The sequence below is a fragment of the Rhipicephalus sanguineus genome, chromosome 6 (assembly GCF_013339695.2).
Source record: "Rhipicephalus sanguineus isolate Rsan-2018 chromosome 6, BIME_Rsan_1.4, whole genome shotgun sequence".
NCBI lineage: Eukaryota > Metazoa > Arthropoda > Arachnida > Ixodida > Ixodidae > Rhipicephalus > Rhipicephalus sanguineus.
In genome coordinates, this window is record NC_051181.1 from 143,610,766 (window position 1) to 143,633,253 (window position 22,488).

At 43.7% G+C, this 22,488-nt stretch overlaps 3 protein-coding genes across 3 annotated transcripts in view; 1 reads left to right on the top strand and 2 right to left on the bottom strand.

Annotated features, from left to right (window-relative positions):
- LOC119396613 (uncharacterized) overlaps window positions 1-22,488 on the bottom strand; it is a 31,195-nt gene that overhangs the window by 8,244 nt on the left and 463 nt on the right. The gene's annotated exons all lie outside the window — the stretch shown is intronic.
- Window positions 3,103-6,983, bottom strand: LOC119396615 (39S ribosomal protein L2, mitochondrial). The gene is given in 7 exon segments (XM_037663899.2): window positions 3,103-3,213; window positions 3,215-3,298; window positions 3,300-3,434; window positions 3,812-3,948; window positions 5,303-5,551; window positions 6,160-6,449; window positions 6,858-6,983. Coding segments are annotated over 6 exon segments (963 nt in total). The 5' UTR covers window positions 6,422-6,449; window positions 6,858-6,983; the 3' UTR covers window positions 3,103-3,117.
- LOC119396614 (CAAX prenyl protease 1 homolog) lies at window positions 7,021-17,145 on the top strand. The gene is made up of 10 exons (XM_037663897.2): window positions 7,021-7,344; window positions 7,407-7,553; window positions 8,655-8,738; window positions 9,446-9,562; window positions 10,773-10,925; window positions 11,918-12,059; window positions 12,760-12,911; window positions 13,668-13,793; window positions 14,268-14,411; window positions 16,806-17,145. Exons 1-10 carry the CDS (start codon window positions 7,162-7,164, stop codon window positions 17,022-17,024), a joined length of 1,467 nt encoding a protein of 488 aa, XP_037519825.1. The 5' UTR covers window positions 7,021-7,161; the 3' UTR covers window positions 17,025-17,145.

The following is a 22,488-nucleotide window of genomic DNA, read 5'->3' on the forward strand; positions in this document are numbered from 1 at the left end:
AGAGCTCTGCCTCTATAAAATAAAGGAGAAAGACTGCATGTCAATCATGTATACCTACAAAGATGTCTTATTTATTGTCACCTCACTTTTTCTAATTGCTTTATTTGATTTCCTACCCATATCATGTTGACATTGACTAAGGAACTGCTGCGTTTTTTTCATGTAGTCATGGTGGCATTTCATTATGCATTTACGATTTTTCAGGTACGAAAATTAAATACATTACACCGGTAAAATTGTTAGAGACTTCCATGAACTATTAAATTACACAAGGCATTGCACATTTTCAGTCTTTTGACGTATGCATACTTTGGCAATGAACTTTCACGTTGATACACTTGAAATACTATGAACGTCATCCTTTGCAAATGCTGGCTCCGTCTTCTGAGCTAGCATATACAGTCATCCAGATCTTATATCGCATGCATTTGACACATTTGTGTAGCCATGTTATTGTGCCTGTGGCTCTTGCAGTAGCCTTTGTCACTGGTGCTGTGCGAACAGAAGGCAGTGAGGGGGCTTCTTATTGTCATCGTTCCTCTAATATGCTGGTCGAAGAATGTGTCAAATACGAGCCGTGGCAGTGGCGACTGCTACCTGTCAAGGTGCAGCACAGCAAAAGTTTGGTGTGGGTGCCTCTTGGTCAAGGCACTGTGGACTTGGGAAATGGTCATGGGCCAGCTCAGGCTATGGCCACATCTACTGATGTGGTTCTTGTACCACAACATGTGAAAATGCCGACTTATGTTCCTAAATTAAAATCGACAGACAATGAAGCCAAGGAAGCTATAGGTACACTTGTAGTCTTTTCACTGAATTGTAGTAATTGTCATATAAATTTGAAGAAATCAAAGCCTTGCTGTGGCAAGTTGTCTTTTCGTCCATTTTTCAGCATGTTTGCACTTAGTTTGCTGGAGGATGTTAGATTGCTGCAGTCCACATTTTGCCCAGCTCACCGTTCGTTTGCGGGGGTTGTATGGTGCATGAAAGAATTGCCTAACGCGGCGCGCTGCAGAGCGAGGGGTCGCAGGTTCAAATTCCCGGTCGCGCGCATCGGAAATTTGTCCTGATTTATTTTTCTTTGTGGCTTTTATATACATATCCGGAGCATGACGACGACGGCGAAAACCCGCCGAGTGTCCATTAATTGCTGTTGCAATAAATTTATTATTACAGCAGATAAGCCGGTGTGCTCTCAAGAAGATTTTCCTGCTCAAATCACGCGCTCTTCGATGCACCTGGTTGCACGAACATTCTAGCAAAGTCTATTCGTTGCACAAGACAGGTTTTACTAAGCGATTTCGAATCTTCCACAGAGTAACAGCTTCCGTAACTGGGAGGTCTGGATCGAAGTACTGAACTACAGTAAATCGGTGAAAACAAATAGCCCATCAGACGCTCGCCGATGCAGACGACTGCTATTGTCGTTGTCACAGTAGCAGCAGGGTTAACTCGTGATTCAGGAAGTTCAGAAACACGAAAACTGGATAAGAGCGGACTTTGGAACCTTTTAAATCTGCAGCCTTTCCTCCTCGACGATGGATGCCCACAAGGCTGCACCAATGGACACACATTCCATAATGACTCTGACATCATGAGCTGGACGGGCCGGTCGGGTTGGAACGTTGGGTTGGAATGCATTGCCTAGCGCATGAGCAACCCGTAATACAAAGCAATTATTTTCCTTATTCGAAAGACATTGCGTGTTCTGATTTTGCCGAATATGCGCTTAAACAGGCGAATATTCGGACAAATTCAAATGTTCCAAGTGACGACTTACGAATTCCCCGCATTCTTAGCGTCACAAAAGTGTCACACGGGCAAGTACTTCTGATCGCGATCAGGCCCGATCGGAATCAAGACGATCGATGGCCAACCTGGCTTCCAGATTGCGATTTGAATGACGTCTCATCTGCGCCACACTCGATCGGGATTGGTTTGGACTTGTTGCAGCAACGATTGTTGATCGCGATGAAGAGTGTCCATTCCATGTGACACCGTATGCAAAGATAGCAGTCGTTGTGGTCGCCTGCTATTAACAGGGGGCCGGGGGGGGGGGGGGGGGGGGGGGCTGGCAAGAGGCGACAAGCGCTAACGCAAAGCTTTGCGTACCCTGTTCTAAAGCTCCCTAATATCGCTAATATGTGCCCGGTAGGTTACGCTACCCTTGTACTTCACGGTTACTGCATACTGCCAGTGCATATTTATGCTGCGTTCCCACACTATTATCACTGAGAAATATGCATTACGTGAGTATCACGGCCGTAGACAAGGGGGGGGGGTTGGGGGTTCAACCCGCCCCCCCCCCCTCCCACCCGAAGTTTTTCAATTTTGCTTGCTCATATATACACGCACACATACAAATGCACGCACGAACATACATGAAGTATGGTTGAACCCCCCCCCCCCCGAAAAAAATTTCTGGCTACGCCCCTGGTGAGTATGACCTCCGTGCTCCACCACGGTCTATTCCGCAGGTCTCTTATACAGCAGATGTAATTTCATATTCTGTAAACAGATACAATACCATAACCGCCGAGAATGTTACCGCAACAATGTTTAGACGCGTGGAAAAAGAAATGGCAATCTGCAAGCATCACATTGCATAATGGAGAGGGTCTTCTTCACTTTCAGATGTATTGTTTCAGAAATTAGAGTACTCGCCTTGTGAACATGTCAAGCCGTTAATTTGTCTGCACGAGTGTGCTACCAAAATGATCTTCAATGCGCTGCAGCCTAATGACACGCAGTTTTGAAATAGTAATGAAAGTCAATTGTGACTTCTCGTTTTGCAACTTTTAAGAGATGCAGCCAAGAACGGGAAAGGGTTGGGTGGAGCAACAAAATTAAATTTGGAGGCATAAAATGGAATCAGCTCGCACAGGACAGGGTGGATTGGAGGTCATCGGGAGCGGCCTTCCGTCCTGCAGTGGGACATAAGACAGGCTGATGATGATGATTTACTTGATATTAGAGTGCATTTTTTTTTGCCTTATTCGTGTTCGAAATTTCACTATTACCACAGCTCTACCCTTTTACTAATGGAGATGGCAGCAACTGTAGCAGATACACATTAACGTCAGTATTCCACAAATGAGGGCTCAGACCTGCAAACTTTTAGAAACCAAACCACGCAGGCAACTTTTGGTTGTACATAAATGGTAAGTACTTTATTGAATTGTGGACCTCTGCTAGTGGGTAAACTTTGACAGGCTGGTGCGGGACGAATCTTGCGGCCGCAATACCCGTCTTTACGATGCCAGAAGCCAGAGCGAGATCGACGACCCAAGCGGCGTAATCCTGTTGGGGCTGCCGATGGGGTAGAAGGTCTCACGCCGACTAGCGTTAGACGCTTGGCCAACCACAGCCATGCATCGTTCACTGAGCGACACCTGCAACTTGGATGGCAGTTGAATGATCACCCGGTCTTCCAGCTGTGTGATTAAATGGAATACCGCTAGTCAAATGATTGTCACATGATAGTTCGGTTAGCCTCTGCACCACCATGTCATAGGAATCAGCAGGGGCGGGGTGTGCAAAGGGTGTGCTTTCCCTCCCTAAGCCACACCTGCACCTGCCTTCAAGTACCCCACCACCCCGCAATGCAACATGGGTTTACTGCTAGCCATTGCCTAGTTTGCCTGCTCCCTCTCCAAACAATTTTTCCACCAGAAATTTAAATAGAGGAGAGGAAAAAGCACAATGCCTCAGATGTAAACATGACTGTGTTGTTAGATAACAAACGCAGATTGGATGCACTTGCAGAAATCGGTAAATAAAAGCCACGACGACAAATATGCGGAAGACTTACCCTACGAAGGATCTGAGCAGATGTGCCGGCAGCACGGCACAACACACCTCCTTCACCGGGGTATTTCTCTATGTGGTGCACCAGAGTGGAGACCGGAAGAGCACCCAATGGGTGGGCGTCGCCGTCCTTCGGTTGCACTGTGTCAGGGACAGGACATGTCTTTGGTTATAAGACGCACAGTAACTTGTAATACTATTTCTAAATGTGGTCAAATGTTGCATTTGGTAGGCATAATGCACAGGGATGTCTATTGCTCATTTCTATCCATACTTTATCAGCCACCATCCACAACAAATCCAGGTGAATAATAACTTTGGTGGAGCACCAATGGTCCATTGATGAAGCGCGAAGAGAAATAGCGGTGAAATACGATACTATACTCGGTTACAACCAAAGAAAAAAGTCTGCTCCATCCACAGCCATCACTGTTCCTCCTACAGAGAATTTGCGTAAATGCTCCATCCAATAGCACTTACTCATTTTCGTCCTGTCAAGCCCTTCTCATGAGTTTCAGACAGACACACTTTGTGTTAGTTAATTTAGCTTGGAAACTTGGATGTCCTAGAATTTTTTTGAAGGATACTGGCATCGCTGTTTAGCCAACCATGTTTTAGATAATAATAACAAACATTTAAGTCTTAAAAGGGTACTGACACAAAATTTCGCAGCCAAGATAGCCTGCGGGATTGATTCCCATGAACATGCATATTATAATCTGCAAAATATCAACAGCAAATATAGCTTGGAAGGTATTCTTTATGAATATAGAAGTTTGCGTGCGCAATCCAGCGCTATACGCTGCACCTCGCAACATTGACACCCTTGAAAGTGGCTCGACGGTGACAGCCCTACGTCCCCAACGTCACCATGCTGCAGCCGATACAAGTTATGATGACGTCATAGTTGCCATTTCTCTTTTGCCGCGTTTGCGCCAGCAGACTACTTTTCGGCGGCGGCTCGCGAGTCCATGGCTGTGTTGAAAGTTTTGTGTTTGGCGACACTGCTTTCCCATTTCCTGTTCGAAAGGACTTCTTGATTGCCTTGTGCTGTATTGGCTGCGGATCGCGCGGAAGTGCGTCACAGTTCTGTGCAATGACGTGGTCAAGCGTTGCACACGCCAGGTAATGACAGCTGCACCCGGCGGCTTGTCGTTTATGGAGCTCTCTCAAACCGAAACTGACACTGGTCAGTGATGAGGAGCCTGTAATTAATTATCTGTCGTGCGCCGCAGCAAACGATGTGCTGTGCTACGACTAACAGGCCCCCAGCAAGACATCACAGCAAAAAACTGTGAGGCCAAAATTTTTGTGTCAGTACCCCTTTAATATGTGTAGTATTTACATTAGCCAAGAAAAGTACTAACAGCTTGAGCAGAAACCAGCTAGCGCGACTGTCTTTCACATGTGAAGGGCAGGCGCGCCACAGTTATGTGGGCAGAGCTTACATTTTCTCATGGGTTGTAACCGAGTATAGTCAGTCAGGTATATGTACCTGGTATACGTGGGATCTCGCCTGAAGTGGTGATGACATCACCAGGCTTGATGCCCTCAGTTGCCGTCAGCCATCGCTTGTGGTCACCGGAGGCCACCAGCGCAAGGCGTGCCGTGCGCAGTGGGTCGTAGCGCACTTGGTACACTCGCTCCTCCAGCTTACTCCCATCTTCGTTCGGTTGTCGCTTGTGATCAATCCAACGATACCAGCGTTTCATACCTCCTCCGATGGTCCTCACTACCACTCGACCTGTCAACAGTGAGAAGACATCCCACATGCAGGTCACTCTTGCTCATTCTGTCTTGTAGTCAATGATTGTACTTATACGCGAACTTTATTATACTTGGCTGTTCTGCATATTTATTGAACCCATCAAAGGTAAGGCTGTTATCGCACACAACAGAAAGTAGACTAAGTGTAACAGTACGCCACCTTAAAGCCTAGGCTTCCATGACGTTTCATGCACCGTAGTGGGGCATTTGATATGCATGAAAGTACCTGTGATTTTGGGGCCTCATTTACAAAAGCGAGAAAAGTCGAAGTTCCAGCAACACATTTTCAAAATCGTCATCAAACTTTTAATTTGTATTCTGGGGTTCCACGCGCAAAAACCACAAGACGATTATGAGGCAGGCTGTACTTAGATGTCTTTATATGCGTTTACTTTGTTTCATTCCTTGCGCTGCCTCACAGACATGCATTTTCACGCGCACCTGAGTATACATGGCTTTTATTTTTTTGTCATTTCGTCACTACCGAAATATGGCGGCCTCAGTCGGGCATCGAACCCTTGTCCTCAAGATTATTAGCGCAACACTTTAGCCGTAACGTGGCACCTAACGGCAGCTTTTGCTCACCTGTTACTGGATCTCTGCCTCCGAGTTTCCGGATCGGCAGCTTTTTCGTCGTGTAGACACCGTCTTCGGGCAATATCGGCAGCCAGCCATATTTCATTGGCTCTGGCCTCTGCACGGTCTCCATAAGCGGTCGCGGATAGCCACGGATCCGACGCGACGCCCGCATCGACTTGAGCCGCACGCTCAGCAGCTGCGTGTCGAACTGAGCCGCGAGCAGCGAAGTCGCCGTGCGGGCTATGTTTGCTAACAGGTTCAACGCCATGGCTTGTTTGTCGGTTTACCAGCACAGTCTGCAACAAGAGAAGCACAACAAGAGACAGGCGCTGAAACCGATTTGAGAGCACGATGCGTTCAGCTCAATGAGGGGCGAAGCGCGACACCTTTTCAGCACAGCCGGCCAAATGCAAGATTATATGAACAGACATCGATCGCCCTCTTTCAGCGAGAGAAGCCCGATTAAGGGGCTATTGCGGTCATTAGGCCACTTCACTACTTCGTGCAGCTGTACAAATACACGGGTAGAAGGGCTTCTATGAAGGGCACCGATGACCTAAACCAGTGTGCGTAAGGGGCAATACGTACCGCTAGCATATTAACTGCATGCGATTAATGAGACTAGTTTGTCGAGATTCCAAGGACGTATATGGGTTCAGCTCAAGGAGGTTTTGTAAATCATAAATTTTACCAAATGAACTTACCCTTTAAGTCATCTGCGGCCCCATCCGAACCCGCATGAGTCTCCAGCAGGCTTCGGCTGGATTTCGTAATGTCTCGTACGGCAATCCGTACGGCAATAATACTTTGCCATTGTTCTGTAGGGCCCAGCTATTGAAGTCGAGCCAAGCTTAGCCGGATCCGGATAGCTGAAGCCGGTTGATTGTTATGTTGATGTGTCGGCTGTAGTAGTGTCGACGCTTTCGCCTCCGTTAGCGTTTTTTCTCACACTGTTGTTTATCTTTATTAACGGACGCTGAAAGACTGTCGCAAACAGTTCCGTCGACGATGTTTACACTGCCAGCTTTCTTGGCGCAATGCTGCAAAGCAGCTATGGATGTGTTGACTAGCGTGCCGCTTTCTGTCGGTTATGCGATTCAACCGTACTGGACAGAAAGAAACATTTTTGCTTTTGCATTGTTTATGTCGTGGTTAACGTACGTCTGGGAGACCTACCTTTCCTACAGACAGGTAAGGACGTCTAAGTTTTATACCTTACTGCGCTCGCTTACACTGTAATGTTTCTCTTGCAGTACAAGATGTGCAAAGCTACGCCCCGTGTTCCTCCCGAGCTAACGGCTATAACGGACCAGGAGACGTTCTCAAAAGCAAGACTGTATCAACTTGACAAGATGAAGTTTGGTTTCTACTCTGGTCTCTGGAATGAGCTGGAGACGACGGTTCGTGGCCCCCTCTACTTACCGGCTCGCACGATACCATCTCGTTATCAAAATACTCGGAAGCTTCGATCGCTCGTGTGTACGCGAGCTTTTGTATATTGGAGTTCCAGAAGGTGGCAGTGAGATCGCCTTATGTCGCGACACGCTCATCTTAACATCAGCGCAGGCATTCCAGACTAGTCAGTGCTCTGTTTTTGTACACGTCACTTGGAGCGTTGCTACCACTTGAATGTCACGGAATGCGTGCTACGTGGGAGCTGCACCCGCCAACGTGGTCTAGTGGTTATGGTGCTCGTCAGCTGACCCGAAGGTCGTGGGATCGAATCCCGGCCGTGGCGGCCGCATTTTCGATGGAAGCTGATAATGCTTGAGGCCCGTGTACTTAGATTTAGGTGCACATTAAGAACCCCAGGGGGTCTAAATTGCCGGAGCCCGCCACTGCCGCGTCCCTCATAATCATATCGTGGTTTTGGGACGTTAATCCCTAACAATTAATATTATATGGGAATTGCTTCGAGAAGATGCACATTGCTTTCTTCTTCCTCTTAGTGACCTAAAAAAAAATGTGGTCTAGGCGTTTAAAGAAAATATGTGACAAATCTGCGAGTTAGGTGCAAGTGACCTAACTACATTGCTGCGGCAAGTTGGTTACAGTTATTTTAAGCTGCTTGATCCAGCGCTCTGGGGGCGCTGAATGTCTACAAAAAAGCATGAATAGGGCTCCACTAGTGCATCATTGTCATAAATGCAAATAGTGGTGTGGGGAGGCGATATGTTGAAACTGATAAACGCAAGCCATTGTTTCATTCCCTCAGTGATTTGTCTTATGCTGTTCGTTACTGCCTCACCTTAAACCACTTCACTCTTCACTGCACTTTGTTTCTAATACACATGAACCTTGTCATTTTTGTTTGACACCAGTTTCTATTGTTCATAACTGTTCAGTTATTTTTACACGTTGCCTATCTCGCTAGCTGTTGAGCATAATCACTGCCATCTCTAAAAAATTCAGGAGAAGGCTTGGCTTTAAAAATTACACTGTTGAAACAATTCCAGTTGTGCATGTATCATTACAGATATAATTTTCATTGACTTTTGCAGGTTGTGCTGTTGTTTGGTGGCATTGCCTTCTTCTGGCGCTGCTGTGAGGGGCTGGCGGCCACAGCTGGTGCTCCCGGCCATGAGGTGCTGTCGTAGTCTCACATTGTTGCCTCCAACCAGGAGCGCTATTCTGAGCACTGTCCATTTCCACCATGTTGTCAGATTCCTCTGTGTTGGAATTAATTTTCTGCCAATTGGAGGCCATAGCAACCCTGTGAGCCACGGAATTTTTCCTACTAAGGTTACTACTGGGAACATTGACATTGTGATCATTCAGCCACCATGGGAAGAATGTTTGGTGGATGGATTTGTTTCACCGTGCTTATTTCTTCACACATTCTTGTAGGTTTTCTTACCGCATTTCATATGCCTGAATTAGGAAACGATCCCATATTTCCAAATGCAGAAGGCAGTAAGACTATGCGACTACGTTGTATTATAGGAATTCTTGTAGTCACCTGAAGGGAAGAACTTGCAGTGAAGCCTTTTAAAGCCAGAGAGATGAAACTGAGGCAAATCCATCATTTTCATCCTGACTGAACTTGCATCTGTTAGTAGACGATAGTGTTCCAAATCTCCAGTAATTTTCATAGGAAACTATATTGCGGGCTAACCAGAACAAATAAGACGGCGAATTTGACAACATGGCGAAATCTGACGGTACCTAGAATAGCAACCCTGGTGCTGCTTTATTTGCTTGGCTTTCTATATGTAGCATACATATTACCAGCAATATTTGTCTTATCTGTGCTCATGCTCGTTAACATTTTTAAAAAATAAATTCCTTCCAGCTTGTGGTCACATCCTTCTTCATTTTTGGAGGATCCCTGCTGTCCACGCTGCTTGATTTGCCATGGTCAATATACTATACCTTCGTGCTTGAAGAGCGCCACGGTTTTAACAAACAGGTGACAACACTTCTCCCTTGTTATCTTTAAAAAAATGTTGTGCTTGCCCCTTAACATGATCAGACCTTGCCGTCATTGCTCTATACTGCCAAATAACATGTAGTGGGAGAAAGAATAACGTAGTAATTCTGTCAGTACATTTCCTTCTCATTTTGACAATGAATCAATAATTCAACTGGCTCTGCTTGCTTTATCACTGGAATCAACCGGTCATGACTGGTGGATATGAAAGTGATAGAACTGGTATGAAAGGAGATGTGATACTCCAAAAGCCATGGATAGTATTTTAGTTCTTTTGCTTGACTACACATGTCTACAGATTGTGCAGATGTTCGTACAGCAGAAGTTATCTATGTTTTCAACAATCTAGCAAATTTAATAGGAGTAGTTATCATTACCAATTATTTATAAGATGCGAGAAATTTTTTTAGCTGGCGGGAAAAAATAAATACACGTATACATATATGAACACATGCACAAATACCTTTTTACTTGCTCTTGTTTGTATTAGTAAAGATCACTCTGGAAGTAATCTTCATATGAAGTGGTGAATTCTATATTTGTCGATTTTATATGTTTGATATTTCCTCACTGTAGGAAACATAAAGCCAAGAATGAGTTTAAGTTATGTTAATGTCAAGTGCACTAGGTCATACAATCAGACCATCGTTTAGCAAATATGATGCAACCCAGCACTTACGATTTGTGAAGTTGTGGTTTTAGAATTTGTTGTTGAGCCACAAAGCACTTAAAATGGCCATGCAAATAAAATTGTTTGTGAAAGCAAATAAAAGAGGAAGTTTTGATTGCGTACACACTTGTCGTATGTGGGCTCGTGTAGTGTGTGCAGAGTTTCTATGAAAGTGGCATACCTTTTTAAGAGGTGAATCGTGTTTCTCACTTCATTTGAAACCTGGCATCACTATATTTTAGGCGCATATAAAAAAAATTTATTTAATTGAGACTGCGTTCACTATGGCCTTCCGAAGTATTCAATGCAATAGGCTTTGGCTATTTCTAGGGGTATCAAAAACATCTCAATAAGTAACAAAAATTTTAAGTCACAGTTGATTTAAGGTTTTGCTGTACTTTAAGAAAACAAGTGATGAATGAGCAAATGTTTATGCTCATTCACGTTAGTCCTATGCTGCACACTTATTGGATATTACTGAAGAAGTTCTGATGTTGATTGTTTGTTGCCTCTTTGCAGACTCCCGGGTTCTTCGCCAAAGACAGAGTCAAGAAGTTTTTTCTGATGCAACTCGTCATTCTGCCAATTGCCTGTGGTATTGTGCAAATCATCAAGATGGGTGGAGACTATTTCTTCATCTACTTGTGGTTCTTCACTCTCATTGTCTCAATTGTGAGTTTTTGACTCTGAAGCAGTGTTGTCAAATTGTTCCTCCAAGCCCACAGCCATCTTGTTTTGCTTTACCAAAAGGCTATTTAATTTCGGGACCATTTAAAGGGGCACAAAAGGGGAAATAACTTGGAACATTATTAGTAAGTCGACTTTCTAAGTACCACAATAAGAGGCTTGAGCAAGACAGAAACCATGTCAAAAAGAAATATAGGTGACGACACAATCTGAAAATGCCTGCACAAGCTGGTCACGGACTTCAACAGCATCCACTTGCACTAGTAAAGTGTTTATTTGAAAAGATGGTGACTACACTGTACTCTGAAAGTGGCCAAAAACTGAGCTTGGCGAGCTTCAGGAGCCTTTATTGAGCTTTTGCATTTCAAGTATAAAGAAGCACTCGAAAAGTGTGATGTTAGAAAATCGGACGTAGGAAAGAATATCCAAACTAGTGTTCATAGAAATAGAAACTACATTCACAGAAAGAAAGCTGCACAAGGAAGAAAAAAAAAGATAAGTGCCGGCCCACAATCTGTGATTACTGTAACATCTTTACAGGCATTGCAGCAACTTGAACAACTTTGACAGTTTAACGGTAAATTCCTGCGTGTAAACATACTTTCTTTGCTGCATGCTTGATATATGGCGGTGACTACTTTAACCGTCAGTCCCGTTATGAAAAATAGCTTCCTAAAAATTTTGAACGTGCAGTATGCATGTGTACACCTAAGGAGATGATGAGCGGAGCTGTAGACTGCTTAGGACAATTACACCCGAAATAGTAAATTCAAAGTCATTTTTCAGAGGCCTGTCCACTTGTGCCACTTGTAGTTGATATTAGCATTCGTGCTCACAGACATGTTCATCACTGCTTTATTTGAACTGTATTATCTAAGCAGCAAGGGCGTTTTCTTCTTTAGCTTCGGTTGTCTGTAAACTTTGCTGTAATAGCAGTTTTGTCATGAATCCTTCTCATTGAATTCAACATTTTCCAGCTCATGTCGTTCATCTACTCGGACTTCATCGCACCGCTTTTGGACAAGTTCACACCATTGCCCGAAGGGGAGCTGAAAACAAGGATTGAGGAGCTGGCAGCTAGCATAAATTTCCCACTGAAGAAGCTTTTGGTTGTAGAAGGTGAGCATTTCAACATCCCCTTCACTAGAATAAGCATACTGAGCTTCTAGACGCATCATGCTCCTTAACACATGAAGAGGGTTGAAAGCTAAGTTGGTCTGCACAGATAGTCTGCAAAAAGTTTAGTCTAAAAAAATTGATATTATAGTCAGTGTAGTAGTGTAGTATAGCAGTGTAGTATTGCAGGTAATATTTCAAAATGTGGCAGTTTAATATCTATTCTTGAAAGCATAATTTGCTTCAAAGTGTGGCAGAATTCTGTAGGTAAGGTCGGTAAGTTAAAGCTAAACAACGTTATAATGCAATACTCTATGTGAAAACTTCTGTGCAGCACTGAAATGTGTTCTGTGTTGCACTGCTAAGCTCGAGGGTGGAGGTCCAATTCCCAGCCATGGTGGCTGCATTTCGATGTGGTTGCAAATGCAAAAAAAACACCTGTGTACTTTGATTTAGGTGCACATTAGAATTGAACAAGCAGAGTACCTTCTCAGTTGAATGCTGAAGTGACACAGTTAATTAAAAGAGGACACCATGTTTGCATTGGCTGCCTGTATTACACCAGTAGATGTCCCAAGTGTAGTGCAGATGTGGTTTATAGACTGCTTGTCATTCAGAGAAGCTTCAGAATCAAGTGTTTGCAATGATTGCAATTGACGAAAATTTTATGAATTCCAGAGCATATACCTTCTTTTTGCTGCAGGTTCAAAGAGGTCATCACACAGCAACGCATACTTCTTTGGCCTCTTCAAGGAGAAGAAGATTGTCTTATTCGACACCTTGTTTGAGAAAGACGTGACAACTGAAGGCGAAAATGGGGAAATTGTCAGTGAAGAGGAAGTGAGCAAATCTAAGGTAGACGACATTTTGACGTGGGCTGCTGTCTTTTTTTGTTGTAACCATTCGCAACATTCTGCTGTTGTGTACGGACCTCTCATTTAATGTTTGTCTGTGGCAACTACATTGTACGAAGTACTACAGTGTTGCCAAGTACAGTCACCTGCATTTCTTGCGCTAACAACTTAAATAATTTTGCCTAATCTTGGCAGCAAGGCCATACTTTTGTTCTCTCTTGTTCAGCAAGACACATCACACATTTGCTCGCCTAGTTCATAAAGGCAAAAAAATTATAATAATGAAAGGCCATTGTAATTTGTCTGCTTTACAAGGGTATAATTTGTCTGCTTTACAGCTGGTGCACAGGTACAGATTGATTTCGCTGCTTCTTCGCTACCAAAAGCCCTTGTGAATGAGGCAAACAGTGATGGCGAGGGTTCGAATGATAAAAGAAAATCAAAAGGGCAACCAGGTTGATTAATCCGAGCAAGAACAAAGTAGAAGCCAGAAGAAAGTATTCAGATAAGTTTTCTGGAATAAAAATGTGAGCTTTGTTGAAGACTGCTTGCCAGTGGGAAGAATTTGCATGGTTTCAGCGAGTAGTATGGTGTGCGTTTTATATATGGCAACATGTACAATACTAATCCCATAAGAACCTTAGTATGAAAGATTTTATAGGATTTTGACACTAGGCCAGTGCTGTCTGTTCATTCTTGTCTTGCTTACTTATGTTCAGCTTTTCCACTGCTCCTTTCTCTTTTTGTACTGTTTTAGGTGGAGCCTGAAAAGAAGCAACACAAAAAGACTGGCTGCAACAACGATGAGATTCTCGGAGTCCTTGCCCATGAACTAGGGCACTGGAAGCTTAGCCACGTGATTAAAAATTTCGTCATAGGCCAGGTACAGAGCTCATCTGTCAGCTGTATGGGATCTAGATTTTTCTACCATGTGCACCGAATAGAAAGAATGAAGGAAAGGAATAGTTGTGTGAACACTTGCAGTTCTAGTGATGATAGCGAACACTATTTGTCTTCTAGTGTAACTCACAGGGGTCCCCTAATAATGTATGCATGCTATCATAACCATGACTGCTAGCCTATTTTAACTTAAATGTGCTTTGAAAGCTGTTCTAACAGATCTCCAGTCACCCCTGAGCTGTGCAAAGGGAATCCATCTTATGCCTCCATATTTCTCAATCCTACCATCTAATCCTTATATCATATGTTCTGTACATAGCATGTACAGAACAGATAATATACCCTGTACCCAATTTCATTTTTCTCAATCTCCACCTGCATCATGACTAAATAATCCTGTTTTTAGATATGACAGTAAAAAAATATTCAAATGCTAACTTTCCAATATCTCTTTCAGGTCCACCTGTTCTTTTGTTTCATGATCTTCTCTCTGCTCTATACGGATGACCGAGCATATCGGGCGTTTGGTTTCTACGACTCCAAGCCCATCTTCATTGGGCTGATGCTGATTTTCATGTACATATTTTCTCCATACAACACTGTAAGTAGGCCCTCTACAGTCCATTAATAATTGCTAATCAAGTGCAGTGCAAATAAGTCTGTGCTAAGGTCTCTGTGTACTTTGCACTTTAAGAGATTCAGAGTGCTCAGAGTGGATAAATTCCACTTAGAGTTTCACCTCATCACCATTGCCACAACGGTTGCCAGTATATGGTTGTTGTTATCAGCTGACATGAAGGGTTATCAGGGTTGAGAGGCAGCATTGGAAAGACAACTTTCAATCCACCAGTGGACAATACTGAACCTGCCAAAATACAGCTTTGAAGCTAACCTATAGCCTTCAAGCTATAGAACATTTCCACAAATCAAGATAGTGCTTCCTTTGAGCTGTCTGTCTTTTTTTCGGTGAGAACACTTCTTAGCTGTGTTTACGAAGTGACCAGGACATTACAGTACAAGTTTAATGGGAACGTCAGGGCCCAATTGTTAGTAGCAACCACGTGAAGCCTGCCGATAATGACACCTAGCAAATTAACTGTTATTGTTCATTGAACTGTATGTGTAACTGGCTTGGCCATACAGCAGGGTTTAATGAAATATTTTTACTGCCCTAATGACTTGGTGAATACGGGGCTCTAGTGCCATGTGCGAGGTCATAGGTGTCCTGGATGCGAAAGCTATATTTTGGTGAATTTGGATCAAGACAAGTACACTTTTACTTAGATATACAGTAGACCATGAATCGGCTAAATAAATGCAGCTCACTCAGTCACTCAAAAAATGTTTTTCACTTAGGGCTCACTCGGACTCATCTCTCGATAATCTGAGAATAAAACTCTGATAATTCATTCTTTCGGTTCATTCAAACAAATCTTAAATTTTTGGTTGGCCCGCTGTGTTTTCGGTGTACTTTAGAGCCGCTTAATTCAATTAAAGCTACCCCATTTCACAAATTTGGTTAATTCAAACTTTTTGCTTGTCCGTGCCTGGAAATATCTGCTGCCTTTGTTTCTTCTAGCTGAACATTCGTGTTCTTATGTCACTAACAGTTGCAGATAGAGCCAATTGCCTGCTGACAAAACGCCCGGAATAGCCAAGACACATGCACCCACGATCACATGACTAAGAAAATAATTCTAAAAAAGAGACTGCTTGTTTATAGAGTGCGGAACGCTTCCTAAAGTTACTTTCGTCGTAGTATATTAGTGTCGTGCGGGAAAGCGTCCTAAGAATAAGAAGGGGCTACAAGTTGTCACAGGACACAACACATTTCATCCCTTATTGGCACTCGCGTGCACGCGTTGTACAGTGACGAGTACCAGAGTCATCACTCGTGTATAAAGACTTTACTGGCAATCATGCAGAGCTGTCTATGATGTTGCTGCGGCACTGGGAAACAAAAACTAACAGGGTCCCTTATGCACTCACCTAAGACGAGTGGTAGGCGAAAGCAATCTTCTTTTTCTTCTCAATTGATGTATTGTTCCTGCCCCGCCACCCTCCGAAAGCTTTCTACACCTAATGTGGTTTTGCATTGTCTCCAGGATCAGAGGCGCCTAACCTAGTTTTGCACTGCCTCTGTGATCGGCCCACAGTTGACCAAACTACGATGTCATGTGATGACGTCGTCATGTGACATCACGTGACGTCATGATGACAAGTTTGGGCGATCTGCGACGTCATAATGGCGTCATCACGGGATAATGATTTTTTTGCATCACTCGTGTTGACGCTGCTGGCACGGGACGCTGGTTAATTTTCATGTTTGATGTGGCATCTAAAGCTTTAACCTTAAAAACATCAGAACACTCGTCTGTGTCTTATTGTGTTGTGGGCTTTTCGTCCTCGTCCGTTTCGCGCGGAAATATCTGGTTAGTTCGTATGGTGCCCTGAGTCATATTGATGAGAACCTTTGATAATTCAAATAAAATGCTGAGGTCTCCTCGAGTTTGAATTATCGAGAGTCTACTTTAATGTTAAACAACCCCAGGTGATCAGAATGTGTCTGTAGCCCTCCACTATGGTTTCTCTTGTTGGCATAGTGTTGCATTGAAATATCAAACCCTAGGAATAAATCAGTCAAACATGCCTGTACTCCAAGAGAACAGACTTTTGGGCATGTTGGCTTGTTACGTTCATTGAAGCCGTAGCGCTGATAAAACAGGGACCACAGAAAGAGGACGGGACGTGCGCTACTCACAACTGAATCTTTATTTCGGACAAGCAATGTCCTGTCCTCTTTCTGTGGTCCCTGTCTTATCAGCGCTATGGCTTCAATGAATGCCTGTACTTTTCTTTCTCGTTGGCACCTTTGTTTGCGAGAGAATATAGGTTTGTTTAAGACGAAGAAAACGTAGCGGGTGTTTGTTTATTGACCTTGTTTCTTGAATTTGTATGGAAACTCACATGTGCCATTTGCTGCGTTCCGCTGTAGCTTGTCGACTTCCTGATGACCGTCTTGAGCCGGCGCTTCGAGTTCCAGGCGGACGCCTTTGCGCGTCGCATGCATCATGCATCGTTCCTGCGGAGTGCACTGATCAAGCTGAACCGGGACAATCTCAGCTTCCCAGTTTACGACTGGCTCTACTCGTCCTGGCATCACTCGCACCCACCAGTGCTCGAGCGCGTCCGCGCACTCGGCAAATTCGACTAAGCTCAGTCGCATCAAGAATGGAACCCTATGACATCACCGACTCGTGCTGACTCAACCCGTGTAATTGGAAAACATCACTGGCTGTGTAGTAAACCACAATTTCTGTTGATTGCACTTGTAATGATTCAGTCCCTGTTTTACTCTCCTAATGGAGTGATTGGCCCTCCATTAAAACATACCTTGCTTGAACATTTAACTAGTGAATTGCTCAGGGCCTTTGAAATATGAAAGAAGGAAAAGGTAACTGCAGATGTTGGGTCTTATTGCATCTCTATATTCATTTGTATCTCAATAACTTTTACTTAACCTGCAAGCTCTTGGGTAGCATTGATAATGTGTAGTAACAACATGACAAATTAAAGTAAGAAAAAAAAGGGGAAAAACTTGGATGACAGCCCTGCTTTTTGTCCTGAAAGTGAAAATTTGGCTTAGTATACTTCTTTTCAGGACTTTTTGGGAAGGTGTACTGTATCACTCATGTTGTGTGCCATAAAGTATTAATGTATGTAAATTGGTGGCAATTTTCTTGTACTAAGAAATTTGTGAAGGTCTCATGGTGTTGGTAGTTATTTTTAGTACTCAATTTTCAGCTCCTACCTATACTTCTGTGCGTATTTTTCTTTTCTCTGATTAGTCATGCCACATGTACATCAGTGTTTGTCTTTTGTGCAGGCTAGAAAGTGCATTTTATCAGTGCTGTTGTACATACACGCCATCTCTGTGTGAAGCTTAATACTTTGAGCTGGCAGATTGGCTGAAAGAAGCCTTGTACCTGCTATTCTTATGTATGCAATCATTCACTTGAAAGACTGAAGTTCATTACTCTGATTATGATATTTACTCCTTTAGTTAAGCCTCTGATGAGGCTAAGCTCTCATTTTTGAGCTGTTGGAGCAGTCATGTATGAGGGAATAGACAAAAGCCTCTACAAAGATGCAGGCACAGGCACATTGAGCTTGTGACCAATTTGCACTAATCATCCATTCTCACCTATACTCTTGTCACATAATTTGTGTGACCATTGCCTTGTGCTTTTGGTCTTTTTTATCATTGCTACGTGAACAGTGCAAGTTGATGCTGGTGTTTCAGCTGCCTCTGTATGCAAGGGTACCCGGCGTATTATGCAACAAAGGCCAAAGAATTGCTTTGTAGGGGAGTTGTGATTTAATGCTGCATGTAAATTAAAGGGTCTTTTCCTTTAATGGTGCAGTCTGCAGTCCCATTCATTGTTCATTTAAGTAGTATTCACGTACTTCATAGATAAGATTAACTTGGTCTGCCGTGCAAACACTGCAAGTATGATGTAATGCCATGGTAGCTTTGCGGCCGGAGGTCTCACTGCTAAACTCGAAGATGTGGCTTTGATTCAAGGCCTCGGCAGCCATGTTTCAATGCGAGCAAAATGCACAAACACCACCTGTGTGCTCTGTTTTGGGTACACAATAAAAATCCCTGAACGGTCATAATCTGAAGTCCCCAGCATGCCTCATAATCATATTGTGCTTTTGGCATGTAAAACTACAGAGTTCACTTTCATTTAAATATCATGTGACGCCAATGCTCGATGATACCCATTCCCGGCATTTCGATTGCCTTGATGATTATGTGCTTATCTGTCTATATTATGAAAGAGTTAACTTAGCTTTCCTAAGCTCTCTCAAAATTGGCAGTGTACTTATGGATCTTAGGTTTTAATTGTTTAACTGGGATGGAGTCCTAAGGGCAAGTTATAGATGCAAGGCCACGCTCCGTTGCTGAAACCTGGCCAGCTATGTAAGAATAGTTGCTGGGGTTTTACATGCCAAAACCATTACATGATGATGAGGCATGCTGTAGTGGAGAACGCCGGGTTAATTTTGAACACCTCAGTTCTTTAACGTGCACCTAAATCTGAGTACACGGGTGTTCGCCTCCATCTAAATGTGGCCGCCGTGGCAGGAAATCGAACCCACGCCCTTGAGCATAGCGATGCGACACCTTACCTGGTAAGCTACCACAAAGGTCTTGCCAGCCTTCTAGCTACCGTGGCTGGTGTAGGCATTCTGTAGCCATGCATCACATTTTCTGAATACCTGTCCATGCACACTGCTTTAATCGGAATGGACAGGAAACATCAATCTAAGTCTAACTTTTCCTTTGGGCACCGACAAACACGGACAGTTTTTCCTCGATCTTGTACAGACGACCACTGATACATGACGCCTGTAACATTGCTACCATCGTTTGTCATCACGCCAGCAGCGTGACAAGCCTGGTAATTGAGATGCTGCTGTTATTGTGCTGCGCACAACGAGTTGTCTTATGTCGAGCATTGCGCAACATCGTCTCCACAAATTGCGAGAACTCCGCACAAAGGGCTCAATTGCGGCGCTGTCCCTTGCTGTGGCGTTCAATGCTTTTTGCCTTCAGGTGAAAACGCATTTTTTGCCTTGCTCGCGCATGGAACCAAGACATGAGCATGGCACCAATATATGTAACCACAATACTGTGTTTAACTGCAGTACTGTGTTTGTATTGTTACAACACCTGCCCTTCTCCATAGTGCCCACATATGGCAAAGTTTTCAACGTCGTTGCTAGTGTTTTTAAAATGAAACAAGAGAAAATGACCGAAGGAATTTCAAAGAGCAATGGCTAGTGACGATAATTGTGCAGTGCTGCAACGTATGCTATGAAATAGCTGGGCCTGCTCGTCCTATTTGCTGTATTTTTACTATGTTAATAAACGTAGGGAGTAAAATAATGTAAAGTGATCGATTTCTTGCAATAATTCCTCATTTAGCTTTTTATGGACTGTAATTGGTAATTGCAATCTATTACGTTCTTGTAGGAAGTGATTGTAATCGGTTTTACTTTTTATTTTTAGTAACGTGTGCAATAGGAAATACAAGCTGAAAAAAAAACCCTTAGGTACATAAAATTCAATGGCAATTGAGCGGTAGGTGCGAAAAAAATGAGTCGGCATTAAGTTTATTTACCTTGATAGCCAAAGGTCCTCTACCTTATAGTCAACAGGGTCGCTATTATGCAACTACTGTAGCCAACACTGCTGGTTGTATGCAAATAAATGCGGTAAGCGAGCCACAAGCTGTTGATCAACTTATCCCAAACGCGAACACATTTCATCTCCCCCTTTGCCCTCATAATGCTGACGCGTTATAGCCAAAACGCTGAACCCTATGGATTTCCACAGCGCATCTGGCTGTTTATTGCGTGCTTCCTCGCAATGCTACTGAGCTCGCGGCGAAGTACCCTTTACAGGCAGTAATGAATGGTGTTCAAGTTCTCTGTCTTTAGTCGTATCGGTAAATTCATTTTTTACAGTGTAGTAGAGGTCAAGCTAACCGTGAGATGAGCTGTGACGCGCCACAAAAGATGCAAGAATTAACGAATGGTGGCGAAGCCTCATTGGAGTTTCCTCGCCAGCTCGCTGTGACATCGGTGATTTTAGCGGCGTCGGCCCGCGCCTAAGTGATTATTCGCTGGTAATGTGCGCGGCATGTGTTGGCAGAGAGCCAAAAACTGAACTAAGCAAGTCGTAAGAACTATTATTGGAACACAATGGTCAAGTTTCTTTGAAGGGCTTAGAAGTTTATGAAGCCACATTGACAAATGCTGTGCTTTCGACGTGGAGCAAAAAAAACAAAACGAAACAAAAAAACTGACTTTTATTTTCTCTTCTAATGAGCCATTTGTTACCGTCAAATCTCGTAAAATAAATTTTAAAAATAATACATAAGTTAAAGCTGGGCACGTGTTTCTTTTACTAATGTGCCTTTGAGGCAGCCATTTGAATCATTCCGTGCTGACAGCTTACTTCAGCTGTCTTCAAGAAAAAGCAGCTTTAAGGGAAGCGGGATATCCCAAATATGACCACAAAGGCTATACTCTTTTTATAATGGAATTTTGCATAGCCTTAAGGTAGTGCACCTATCTATGGTCTTTTGACTACCAACTTTCTCACTAGAAGCAGCACACCAATGTCACGCGATGCCTTTACAGTGTTTCTTTCTTCATACTAGTTAATTCGCAATTGAGTAACTATAGCTGTCTTATTAGACTCTTTGGATTATATTTGTATCCATTCCACAGTATTGCTGTTTCAGAGGGCTGTCTGTGCGGAACCCGGCAGAGCCCACAGGCTGCACTGGCGGGGGGGAAAAAAATACCTCACAGGGATCCCTGATGCATTCGCCTGAGACGACTCGAAGGCGAAAGCCAACTTCTTTTGCTTCTCAGTCGTTGTATTGATCCTCCCCCGCCACCCTCCGAACGCTTTCTGCACCTAACGTGGTTAAGCACTGCCTCATTGATCGGATGCATTGCAAGCTTTTCTGCACCTCACCTGGTTTTGCACTGCCTCCGTGATCGGCTCATCTTTGACCATGGAAGCGACGATGTCACGTGATGATGTGATGTTGCAGAGTGTATAATGCACTGCGCACTCACCTGCTGTTGTTTACGTCTTGCTGCGCACGTGCAGCAGACGCGGGTGAAATTATCATTGTTCTTTCCACCCTGACTTGGCCCTTGTTCAGCTGGAAAATCACGGGCGATCGCCCGGTCCACGCAGACAAAACAGCAGCGCTATCCGTCATATGCTTTCAGTCACGCTTTATTGTTCATTTCATTATCTAGCCTAGCTCATTGCCGCCCGGCTATGGTTATGTACAAACATACAAAAAACAATGTACATGATATATACACAGAACTTGGAAACTTTGTACACACAGGAAGCAATCGCCTGCAGAAACGCAAGAAAATACCTTCGTGGTATACAAGAATACAAAGCTCGCCAAGCGCAGCTGCAAGGCGCGGCCTCCAAAAGCGCTCGGTAATAAACGGCTACAGCGGATCTCCTTTTGACGACAACCGGAAAAACGCTACTGAGGATGCGGTAAAAAATAATTAATCCCGCATTCGGAGCACTCTTGCTCAATGCTGCGGTAGGCGTGGTGCTAATGTTTCACTCAGTGTATCAGAAAATTTGTTCCGTTCCGACCTTTCAAAAGAAATTGTGCGCCTGAAATATTTTGCGCTTAGAAAAACAGTCGGCACAAGCTAGCAGCGGCAAGCGGTCGTAATCGTGTTTATCGTAACGCATGTTGGCAACACTGATTACACGGGTTAAGGGGGACTTTTTAAGGTTGCTATTGGAAGCCGACGGCTTGAGAATATGACAGCATTAGGATTTTGCCTGTTGAGTTCTTAACAGCACTGATTCCACTAGCCTTTGTATAAACGTGCTGGAGAAATGACTTCGAATTCCGTGCAGTCTCCAGTCATTATAGCAAATGTGTAAAGTGTATCGTTCATTTAAGCGATCATTTATTTCCAATGTGTTGACACTCTCCTTTCGCAGAAGAAACGTCGCTTACTTCAATGGCAACCTTGAGAAGAACGCTTTTCGGTCCCCTTGAACACAGTCACAATACTGCAGTGTAACAGCGACTACCGCTCCAGAG

What these genes read in the sequence shown, in the direction of transcription:
- LOC119396614 (XM_037663897.2), top strand. Translation starts at nt 7,162, where the DNA reads ATGTTTACACTGCCAGCTTTCTTGGCGCAATGCTGCAAAGCAGCTATG. An exon ending in CCTACCTTTCCTACAGACAG is followed by an intron (nt 7,345 to 7,406) that starts GTAAGGACGTCT and finishes TTTCTCTTGCAG; the next exon opens with TACAAGATGTGCAAAGCTAC. An exon ending in AAAATTTCGTCATAGGCCAG is followed by an intron (nt 13,794 to 14,267) that starts GTACAGAGCTCA and finishes TATCTCTTTCAG; the next exon opens with GTCCACCTGTTCTTTTGTTT.